The 11,670-nt window shown below is 40.6% G+C and overlaps 4 protein-coding genes across 4 annotated transcripts; 3 read left to right on the top strand and 1 right to left on the bottom strand.

Moving 5' to 3' along the window:
* Positions 1 to 127: 127 nt before the first annotated feature.
* PKNH_0815800 (tubulin binding cofactor c, putative) lies at positions 128 to 2,270 on the top strand (the record flags this gene model as incomplete). The annotated part of the gene is made up of 9 exons (XM_002258762.1): positions 128 to 194; positions 451 to 614; positions 702 to 922; positions 1,043 to 1,097; positions 1,202 to 1,275; positions 1,402 to 1,474; positions 1,641 to 1,708; positions 1,846 to 1,978; positions 2,118 to 2,270. The coding sequence occupies 9 exons, from the start codon at positions 128 to 130 to the stop codon at positions 2,268 to 2,270; spliced, it is 1,008 nt and encodes a 335-aa protein (XP_002258798.1).
* A 1,151-nt stretch (positions 2,271 to 3,421) lies between these two features.
* Positions 3,422 to 5,376, top strand: PKNH_0815700 (heat shock protein 60, putative; the record flags this gene model as incomplete). The annotated part of the gene is made up of 2 exons (XM_002258761.1): positions 3,422 to 3,563; positions 3,776 to 5,376. The coding sequence occupies 2 exons, from the start codon at positions 3,422 to 3,424 to the stop codon at positions 5,374 to 5,376; spliced, it is 1,743 nt and encodes a 580-aa protein (XP_002258797.1).
* Positions 5,377 to 6,770: 1,394 nt separating this feature from the next.
* Positions 6,771 to 8,417, top strand: PKNH_0815600 (uncharacterized protein; the record flags this gene model as incomplete). The annotated part of the gene is made up of 1 exon (XM_002258760.1): positions 6,771 to 8,417. One exon carries the CDS (start codon positions 6,771 to 6,773, stop codon positions 8,415 to 8,417), a length of 1,647 nt encoding a protein of 548 aa, XP_002258796.1.
* Positions 8,418 to 8,927: 510 nt separating this feature from the next.
* PKNH_0815500 (conserved Plasmodium protein, unknown function) lies at positions 8,928 to 10,946 on the bottom strand (the record flags this gene model as incomplete). Its single annotated transcript, XM_002258759.1, has 1 exon — positions 8,928 to 10,946. One exon carries the CDS (start codon positions 10,944 to 10,946, stop codon positions 8,928 to 8,930), a length of 2,019 nt encoding a protein of 672 aa, XP_002258795.1.
* Positions 10,947 to 11,670: the final 724 nt, after the last annotated feature.

Genomic DNA, 11,670 nt, shown 5'->3' with positions numbered 1-11,670 from the left:
GCGTCGATTTTTCATCCTATATTGTTTCTTCATATGGAAGTTTTCTGTGCCTCCTTCCGTTCCACCTTTGGTCGATGCCCAAACTGACGCAAACACAACAGGATATCGTTTAGGCATCTACAAAAACATGGATGAGGACTTGATAACAGACGGGTGTGATAACTATGAAGAAATTCTTCACACACATGTAAAAGGTTCATTTGATTACAGCATGGTTCTATACATATAGGCACCGTAGAATACCATGTGCACATGCGGAAAGGCATGTGATGCTTCCATGCATGATGGATGCCCCGCGTTTGACATTCCTAACGCACACATGATACAGCTCGTTCTCAGTTTTTTCCGCGCAGCAAAATAGCAAAGCGGTTGCTTTTTACCTCCGGAAAAACGTGCACATATGTTTTTTTCCATTTTCCCTTCTCTTTTCCCGTCCAAATGTTCCGTTAGACATTGAACAGCAAGTGCTCCGACTGAAAAGCGCTGCACCCTCAGACGATAATGCACTGGCAGAAATTAACCAACTCCGCGACCGAAGCATCCACCTGAAGGATGAGCTGTCCAATGTGTACTTCCAGTTCCTTAAGCACAGTTCCGTCGTGATATACGAAAAGGTGTGATCAGAGCGGCAGCTACCAATGCACACGAACGACCCGTTTTTACAACGACCCCATTGTGTGTCTCCCTTCCCCTTTCTCCAGAAACTGAAAGAACTGATAAAAGAAATCGGGTCCTTAAAACATGCGCTCATTCAAAATAAAAATAGAGAACAGTTCGAAGTTCTGAATGCAAGCTTCGACGACAGTTTCGTCCTTCCCGAGGATAACTCCCCCGAGAATGAAGACGACAGCAGAGAACTGAACGAAGACTGGATTGATTTAAACCAGCACAAGTTATCCTTCCAGGATATCCACGATGAAAGGTAACCCCCCTAAATGTTCCCACAGCTACCCCGCTCAAGGCGGCTTAAGAAAAAAAAAAAAAAAAAAAAAAATCGGGAGCTCCTTTTAATCGGAACTTATTCCCCCAATTGTGAGAGCAGGATAGTGAGAGGCATCGGAGAAATTCAATGTTCAAGCCTACTTCTGGATAACCTAGTACAAAGGAAAAAAAAAATAAAATAAAACAAATAAAACAATGCACCGTGAAGTAGTCCTCCACGCTGCAGCTAGTCCAACAACGTTTACTTTTACCTGAACAGGTCAACTGCGAAGTTGTAATACTCGATGTGCTAAGTTCCGTGTTAATACGGAAAATTAAAAACTGCACCATTTGGTAAGGTCGAGGGGGATCTCTTAGACGGATTTGTGTTTCTCCAAATTGGAGCCTTCCAGAATGTACCCTCCAAATTTTTTTTTTTATTCCCACCGCATTAGCTGTTTACACTTTCCTTTAACTTAGGGTCGCGGCGGTGGAGTCGTCCCTTCTAATATATAACTGTGTGGATTGCAATATATTGACGAATTCGAAGCAAGTTAGGAAAATAAGCACACAAATGTGTATACCTATACGTAGATGCACACATACACTTGCGCACTTCTGCATAATATTTCCCCATATAGTTGTACTTACTTCATGCACACGCTGCGCACACATATCATGTAACCCACGTTGGCTTTTTTCCATCGCATATTTTACAGATAAGAATACATGACAGCAGCGAAACCAACTTCTATATTAACTCAGTGAGCTCACCCATCATAGAAAAGTACACAAAGAAGATTATCCAAAGGCACTAATGGGACAGCATTAAATATGTTGTGTGTGTGCATTTGTGATTTTTTTTTTACCTTTCCTGTTCATATTTTTTTTTTTTTTTTTTTTCCTTTTCCTTACCACTTTTAGCTCGAAACAGCTAGCGTTTTTCCCGTACATTCTGAATTACGATGGCTTGTCAGAATTATTAAAAAAAATTAACATAAGCAGAGATTCGACTCAATGGATGAAAGTTTTAGATTTCAACTGGCAGAACACACAGGTATTTAAAGGAGAAAGGGCAAGTATTTCCTAGTTAATTAAAAAAAAATGCTTATTAAAAGAAAAAGCGAAAAAAAAAAAAAAAAGAAAAAGAAAAACACAATACACCTATTTTCCTGTTAATGCAACAAACACTTTAGGAAAAGTCTCCTAACTTTCGCGTATCAGAAGAAGCGCAGATGTATCACATAACAATAGGGAAAAAGGATCTCACGAAAAGTGGCGAAGAAGGATCAACGGGTGGCCTACACTTTGTAGAAAATTTGCCCGGATTTTTAAAAAAAGTAGATTAAAAGGAAGTGTGTTCCAGGGAGTATGGCCACGGTGTGTCACGATTACAAACGTGAAAAAGGAAGAGAAAAGGAAGGTACCTTTTTTCGTACACTTTTCCAACGAGTTATTTTTTTAAGTATCCCTTTTGCGAATCCGCCTTTCAACGGTGTAAAATCACGACCAACCAATTAGGCATAATGAAAAGGAGAAAAGAAAACAAAATCGTTTCAAGTGAGCCGAGTGCACATGTGCGTTAAGCACCTCACGTAGGAACGATTAATTTGTACCATTTGACTAATTTTATTTTATTTATTTATTTTTTTTTTTTCTGCACTGCTGATATGAATGTACATATATACAAACGCACAGTACAGCATCGCACCGTATCGCGTGTAGGCCTTCTTTTTTTCCCCTATGAACTGCTGACATATGGGTGAATCGCTTGGCTGAAAATTTTTCTTAAGTATCCTACATGTGACACATAGTATGATAATGTGCTGACCAGCTTTGGGGAGCCAATTTATAACAACATAAACAAGTCAAGTGGAGGCCCAACCACCCCTTCCCCTCCTTGTGTCGCGGTGTTGTGTTCATATATTATTTGAATCAGTAGGGTAAATTTTATGCACCCAACAACGCGGGATCATGGAGCCACCACATTTTTTTAAAATATCCGTTCACGCCAGATGAGAAAACCGCGTGTGGCGCATAAAGCGCTAAAATAAAGAAAATAAATAAATAAAATAAATGAACAAAATTACATGGAACAAAAAACGAAATATTTCAAAATGAAGCATAAAACATGAAAAAATAAATAATAAATAAATAAATAATAAAGCCAATCGCAGTTTTACTCGCAACAAAAAAACAACAACACTCTGCATTTTTTCCCGCTTTTCTTTTAAAAATATTTTTCATTACGAGTTCAGATCCTCACGAATTGTGTACACGAAAACGCAACCGTGCTTGTTATCGTTTCTTCGATTTGCTTGGCTGACGGCTTTACCAAGTTAACAACATCCTTTGTGTAGCCTCGTATTGAAGGTGTATCCCCCGTGACGTCATCCCAAACGTTGAATACAGCACACGGGAAATACAAAACAAATAGGCATATAACGGGAAAAAAAAAAAAAAAATTCACAACTTCAGTTCAGTGTAAACCCCTTTCAAAATGCTATCTACCCTCCGCGGAAAAGTTATTAACAACGGTGGCCGTACGAACAAAGGTGTTTCGATTTTGAACGCTATTCAGAGGAGGAACATATCGAAGGATATACGATTTGGTAGCGATGCCAGGACGGCAATGCTCACAGGTAAGAATTTCATAATTTGAAAAGGAGCGTGCAATATGCTGAGCTGGCAGATTTCTGCCCCGTATAGTAATTGTTGCGCGACGAAACGCATGCGTGTGCATGTGTGTACGTGTGTGTGTGCGTTTGTGTGGGTACCCATTTCGTGGAGTCTCCAGATCAGCATATTTTCGCCTAAACACTTGCTCACTTTGCCGCCTCCCCTCCTCTTATAGGATGCAACAAACTGGCCGATGCCGTGAGCGTGACGCTGGGACCCAAGGGGCGCAACGTGATCATCGAGCAGTCCTTCGGGTCGCCCAAAATTACGAAGGATGGAGTGACCGTGGCGAAGAGCATCGAGTTCAACAACAAGCTAGCAAACCTCGGGGCGCAAATGGTAAAGCAAGTCGCAGCAAACACGAATGACAAAGCAGGAGATGGAACAACAACGGCTACCATCCTAGCTAGGTCCATATTTCAACAAGGGTGCAAAGCTGTAGACTCAGGAATGAACCCAATGGATTTACTAAGAGGAATAAACAAAGGAGTAGAACGTGTTCTGGAATATCTAAATTCAATAAAAAAAGATGTAACCACAACAGAGGAAATATTTAACGTAGCTAGCATTTCAGCCAATGGTGATAAAAACATAGGCCAACTTATAGCGGATACGATGAAGAGAGTCGGAAAGGAAGGCACCATAACTGTTACAGAGGGAAAAACCTTACAACATGAACTAGAAATTGTGGAAGGAATAAAATTCGATAGAGGTTATATTTCCCCATATTTTATTAACAACAGTAAAGATCAGAAGGTAGAACTAGACAAACCATATATCCTCATACATGAGAAGAAAATTTCTAGTGTCAAATCGTTGCTACCTATTTTGGAACATGTGTTACAGAACCAATCCTCCTTATTAGTAATCGCAGAGGACGTGGATAGTGACGCCTTGGCTACCCTCATTGTGAACAAACTAAGATTAGGGTTAAAAATATGTGCTGTTAAAGCACCTGGATTTGGTGAACATAGAAAAGCTCTATTACACGATATTGCAGTAATGATAGGAGCAAAAGTGGTAACCGAAGAAGCAGGACTGAAATTAGACGACCCAGATGTCGTGTCCTATTTAGGCAAAGCCAAATCAATTAACGTAACGAAGGATAGTACCCTTATCATGGAGGGGGAAGGGAAAAAGGAAGAAATTAATGAAAGATGCGAAAGTATAAGAAATTCTATTAAGTTAAATACATCAGATTATGAGAAAGAAAAATTACAAGAGCGACTAGCCAAAATAACTGGTGGAGTTGCTCTGATCAAAGTTGGAGGTATAAGTGAAGTAGAAGTTAACGAAATTAAGGACAGAATACAAGATGCTCTATGCGCAACGAAAGCTGCTGTTGAAGAAGGAATCGTCCCCGGAGGTGGAAGTGCATTATTATTTGCTTCCAAAGAATTAGATTCGGTGCAAACGGATAATTACGACCAAAGAGTCGGTGTAAATATTATCAAGGATGCGTGTAAGGCACCCATCAAGCAAATTGCGGAGAATGCAGGACATGAAGGATCCGTAGTTGCCGGAAATATTTTAAAGGAAAAAAATTGTAACATAGGATTTAATGCACAGGAAGGCAAGTATGTAAATATGATTGAGTCTGGTATTATCGACCCGACCAAGGTTGTCAAGACAGCCATTTCGGATGCAGCTTCTATTGCTTCACTTATGACCACCACGGAGGTAGCCATTGTCGATTTTAAGGACGCCAAGGCGGATGAGACCAATTCCCATATGAACTCGGTCAATTCGATGGGCGACATGGGAGGCATCTACTGAAGGGAGGGACTCCACCCTCAATAGAAGGTATACAAGTATCCCCTAACTGCTGCGTGTACCCCGCGACGTATATCAAAGCGGAAATCCAACCTGCGTGTTAACGCACCAGGCCCCATGTGTGATGTGTACCCATAATGACGGCGAACAGGTGCGCGAAGAACTGTGCATACTGCTCTCCCCCGCCCCCCTTTGCACGCTCAGTTGTGCAAATTGTTTGAATGAACCATTTGACCAAGGAAAAAAAAAAAAAGAAAAGCACACGACATTCTGTAACGGCGGAAGTGTAAACATCTTCTGGAGATTCATGTGTTGTCGTGTTTCCCGCTATGCACACCTTTCGCCAGTAACACTTCAGAAAAAGGGCACCATCTCTCATTTTTTATTTTAACACATCTACATAGTTATGTGAAAAAAAAAAAAAAAAAATTTCTTTTCTTTTCTTTTTTTTTTTTTTTTTTTCGTCTATAAGGATGTTTCTTATTCTTATGGCTAGCTCAAGTTACTTTTAAGCGAATGCCCCATTTATTAAATTTTTTTTTTTTTCTTCCTATTTTTGCATTTCCCCTTTAGCTTCTCGCATGTAGTTATTATTATGTACCCTCCAAATATCTCCGTGTTGCAATTTTTAACTGCATGGCCAATTTTGACGCTTCACCGGGTGCGTGGCCCGCACATCGTCACGGTGACACCTTACGTGGTAAGGCGAAAAGGGTTAGCTGTAAAGCATATTAACCTTTTCTGAGTTGAAAAGATATGATCTGCATTACCCGTTTAGAGGTCCATTTGGTAGGACCATGCGAAACGTCATGAATGCCCCTTTTTGAGCATTCCCCCAAGTCAGTCTTCACCCACATCCTAAACATTTGGGCCCATTTATGTAGCTCTTTCCCTGTTCACTGACAATTGCGCGGAAAGTGTGAAATGGAAAGCAGTTTCGAGCAGCGTCAAACTGTGATAACTGCGGGGGTCACACCGACTAGGGGAAACGTAAACCTGGAAGAGGGAACGCAATTTCGTTGCGGTCGTAGGCGAAATGTTCATGCGGGACCCGCCAGGTCGGAGCAGTAATGCCTTTGGCAAAACGACTGTGTGAAAAAGGAATACAAGCATCTATGTGTATGATGCCACGCAAATGCCCCCACGGGAGGGTAAATAAAAACCATTGAAGGGGAAAAAGAAGAAAAAAAAAAAAAAAAAAAAAAAAAAAAAAGTGAAAAAGGAATATAGCTCTCATTGGTAGTATGCCTCCCTAACCCATAAGAGCACTATGTTCCAGGGTAATCTGCCAGTCATCCTAACCTGAACACACAAACGTGAAGGACTATTTTGCCTCCTAAATGAATGTTAAAAAATGTTCCACCCTTTTTTCACACCTCCTAAGAGAAAAAGGGCAAATGCCCATTTACTTCTTTCACCCGGTGAGTAATAATTTGCAAAGAATTTACAAAGTACGTTGTAGGAGGTTCCATTCCTTTTGCGAGTTGGGTACAAGCGAACAAAACAGGAGAGGAGATGGTGGAATCTGCCAAGTCGATAAGAAAATACAGCTGACCAATGTTAAGTTAGCTGACGCTTTGCACGACTATATAAGTAGTGACGACTCCGATGGAGAGGAATCACCTCAGGGGAAGGAAGAAGTGTGTCGTTCTGCTCAAAGATATAATGGGGGTGAACTTCAAAACGGAGTAGAAAAGGGAGATGGCCATAAGGATTATCCGGACAATTGCGCCGAGGCGAAATCAAGCTTTAACAGTGGGAGAACTAAATGGGGGTGTCCTGGCGCAGGGGAGAACCATTCCAATAACTTAGACGAAGTGGAGAAAAAACACGCTAAGACCTTGAGCGATGCGACCGGCAGTGGTTCGATTATGCAGGGGGGATTTTCTGCCGAATTAGGAGCCACCACGGGGAAGGGAAAACAATGTTGTGATATGCAGCATGCGGAAATGAAGTCGTACTTAAATTGGTACATACGAAGGGAACGTGAAGGTGAATGCGGTGAGAGGAGTCCCCCCCCTGGAGAATACCCCCCAAGTGCACTGGACGCAGAACTGAACAAACTGGAAATCGCCCTCAGGCCTTCCCAGAACGATGTTAATAGCATAAAAACGTTCCTCGCCTTCCTGCAAAAGGAAATAAATAAGCATTATAAAAATTGCCATGTAACGCCCTTTGGTTCTATCATCAACGGCTTCTGGACCCGAAACAGCGACATAGATATATGCATTCAAATCCCGATACTGCTGAGCAGGAAGGACCAAATAACGTTTCTAAAGAAAATCTGCCTCATATTGAACAATTTTAATGATGGAATAATTGAGCAGAGATTTTCTGCAAAAGTGCCCATCATTCATTTTTATTGTAAAAGCTTAAGACACTCATTTGAGCTGTCCTGTGACATTTCAGTAAATAACATCCTTGCGGTGATCAACTCCAAGTTGATTCAAAAATATGTGAGCATAGATAGAAGACTACAATTAATGGGAATTGCGTTAAAGTATTGGTCGAAAAGTAGAAATATAAATGACAGATCTAAAGGATTTTTATCATCATTTTCTTTAATTTTAATGATAATTCACTTCTTGCAATATGTGGCAGAGCCCAAAATTCTTACCTCCATTCAAGATATTTCTTTCAAAAGAAATGAAAAACCGTTTTATGTCATGGGTGTTGATTGCAAATTTTGCCAGGACGAAAATGTCATTCGAGAGGAGCTGCGCAGAATTAATAACTACAACGATGTGTATGTAGACACGTCCACCTTGCTCATTGAGTTCTTCAAATTTTTTGGATACAAATACAAAAGTGGCATAATTGCTATAAGAGACATAAACGATTATTACCAGAACTTCCAAGCTGTGAGAAGTTACGAGTCGTACTTTCTCTTCGTGGACAACCCCTTTGAAGTGGGAAAAAATGTGGCCAATGTCCTGCCCCAGAATTACAAAACTATCGTCAACGAAATGAAACGCGCCTATAAAATTTTAAAAAATAACGGATCCTGGAGGGACGTGTGCGGGGGGGACCACGTTTTGGTGTAGCGCCGGGATGTCTTGGTGTGTGCATGTGCATGTGGAGCTATTTTGCTACTTTGTTACTTTGCGATTTTATTTTATTTTTTTTTTTTTCACCTGTCTGTTCATGCAAATTTTGCAAAGAACAAAGAACTAGACGCCAAATGGCTAGCTGTGGAGAATAGCACACGAAAAAAAAAAAAGAAAAAAATAGTTATCTGGGTAGCAACAGTCAGCTAGCTAACTAGCCAACTATCAAAACGGCAAACTTTTAAATCCCTCCCCTAGGACTTCCAAAGACGGGGTAAAAGACTTCGTAACCTTCATATGTAACAACCTTCTTCGTTGTCACTTGGACGAAAAATACAAATTGCTGGAAAATGCATGCGCAGGGACTGGCTTCCCAGTCTATGCTACCAACATGCGAATGTGTCGAATGAGTTAATGTTGCGGTGTGCATTATCGCTATCGCCCGCTTTTCTACTGAACCGAATGAACGTTCAGGTAAAAATTGAAAAAAAAAAAAAAAAAAAAAAATCATTCATCGAGAATAATAACCTCGCTACCTTTATTAACACTGTCCAATTCATTTGTATTGTGAAAAAAATCAGACTGAAAAAAACCCTCCGTCAAATCGATTAATTCGTTGCCTTTTTTTTTGTTTATGGCATCGCAGTGTTGATCTTTTTCGTTGAAAATTTCGCCGCTCTTCAGCCCAACAATGTTCTTTTCCACTGGGTCTTTCACCTCAAAATGTGTGCGTTCTACATTTTGGAGCGTCTCACCCATTTGGTTTTCACGACTCGTCGAATGCGTTTCTGTGAACCGGCTGCCCATCATCCAGTTTTCTCCCTCCCCTCTTGCATGCGCTGTTAAAACGTTCTTCTTTTCCCAATCATTTGTATCCATGGGATAATGAGCCATATTCCCAAAGTTGCCATATTGGCTACTAAACTGGCTGTTATCTCCTTCATTTCTATTGCTTCCATGATTCAGCTGATCGCTCCAATCTCCTCCTACAGCACCACTTAATCTTTGATAACCTGTGTCTTTCAGTTCGTTGCTGACATGCTTGTTCTTGGCTTCTTTTGACCAATGAATGCGCTCGTCATTTTTATCGTTATATTCGCTCAGCCTTGGATAATCCTCACTACAGTTCTTCTCATAATTATCATAACCATTTGTGGGGTATTGCCTATACTTATCCCTATTGTAGAAGTGGATTCTCTCTCTATTGTAGTCGTTCCTGCTCTGCATGGCGTGCATACCGGTGTTGTGTTCACTTTGGTGTTTCTCCCAGTAGTTACCATGACCCGTGTTAAAATTCTCCCCGTCAGCCTTTTCCAAACCTTGAAGATGACTCCACGTACGGTTGCGGTTGTAATGTTCATTGGGGTTGTTACCCGCGCCCTGTTTATGTTCCGTTTCTACACTGTGCTCATAAGTACGCCCTTTCCATGTATGCTCCCATTTGCTATTGGTATATTCCTTTCCAAGTGCATCCTGGCTGTGCTGATTAATCCTGTTACATATGTTGGACTTGCTTCTATCCTCCACGTTGGGATGATTCATCCTATTGAGGTATGTACTCTTAAATTGGAAATCATTTTTTGCCGTGTCTTCTACGTAGTAGAATTTCCTGGGGGTATCATCATTTTGGTTTTCCCTGTATTGAATTTCTTCGCGCATCCTAATTCTGTCCTCCTTATAAGCGTAATTTTTTGGGCCATCGGTTAAATTGATAATATTATGGTTTTCTCTCTTTCTTATAGAGACTTGGTAATTTGGGATGTTCTCCGCATGAAAGGGAGTCCCTGTAGTGGAAGTCACTTCATCCAGCTGGTCATCTTCCAAAGGGGGAGAGCCCGTTTCGGATACTTTGCATCCTTTAAATAAAATAGTCACCTGATTTTTCTTTAACAATAATGTCCCACGTTGAATGGAGGGTTTATTATACAAAATAATTTTGGGGTACCTATAAGTATACTTTTCTAGGTAGTTAAAATTCTCGTTGTACTCCTTCTCATATGCATAAATAAAATTATGCCCATCGAAGAGTAAAAAGCGAAAAATTCTTCTCTTTTCAGAATTTCCCTTGTTGGACAAGTAATTCTTGTTCATCCTATTTGCTGTCTTTTTTTTGTCATTTCTTTCGTTCTTCTTCTTTTTCAATTTGTTAAATTGACCGATCTTACTATCATCAGATGGATCATCATATGGCGAGTCCCCACAGTCCTCCGAGCCGTTGGGGGAATCCTGCACTTCGTCATCTTCCCCCCCGCCCTCCTCATCAAACTTGTACAGCCGCTCCCCTACATTGACATAATCAACAATTTCAAAAATGTTTAATCCATCCAATTGTTGTAATTCTTTCCAGCGACTGAACCCTTCTGGCAAGCATCCCCTCGGTCTGGAATAAGTGAGCGGATTAACGATGAAGTGTTCGTACAGTTCATTGTCAGTGGCATCCCTTTCATACCCCGTGTGTGTTTTGTATTTATTTAAAAAGTTGTGGTAATTTATTTTTATAACATTCTTTTCGATTAACTTTTTCATTATTATGGTGATTCATTTTTTCATTTTTTCATTTTTTCCCCCCAAAAGTAATTTCCCCTGAGAGCGTTATACGTGGTGATTAGCCCCAGTCCTTATCACAACCTTGGTGTTACTGTGACATTATGTCATGTGGGGTTGAAGGAGGCAGCAGAACGGGTGAAAAAGAAGAAGAAAAAAAAAAAAAAAGTAAACATGTGCAAACAGAGGGTACACAGATGTCAACTTGTAATTGTTCACTCTGCTCGGCTGTGTTGTGCACTCCTCCTTTTCCTTCGTTTCGCTTCCCCATTTTTTTTTTTTTTTTTTTTTTTTTTCCCAACCCGAGATATGCGCATATATATACCAACCCCCGTCGGGCAAATTAACTACACATATTCTGCCATCCCTAGTTGGCCTGCTCCCCCAACACCTACCCGTTAGTAGATTTTTCCAAAATTTATTTTCGTCCCCTATATTGCTATATGCCAATCGGCTATCCATTATAAGTCTGTAAGAAGGAGAAAAAAAAAAAAAAAAAAAAGCAATTCACGCACACACCATTGGTGAATAATTTTTTTTTTTTTTACAAAGCCACATAGTCACTGTGCTTGCTTAAATTAACGTCATTTGGGATAGCAAAAAAACTGTATCTTCCTTTTCCCTGAAGTATTTCCCAAAGATGGGTACAATGGAGGGGGATACAAATCACCAGCGCCACACACTGTACACACGACGAGCCGTACCC

Source organism: Plasmodium knowlesi, assembly GCF_000006355.2.
Source record: "Plasmodium knowlesi strain H genome assembly, chromosome: 8".
Taxonomy (NCBI): Eukaryota; Apicomplexa; class Aconoidasida; order Haemosporida; family Plasmodiidae; genus Plasmodium; species Plasmodium knowlesi.
Note: the sequence above shows the minus strand (reverse complement) of the source record. Positions and strands in the feature narration are given on the sequence as shown.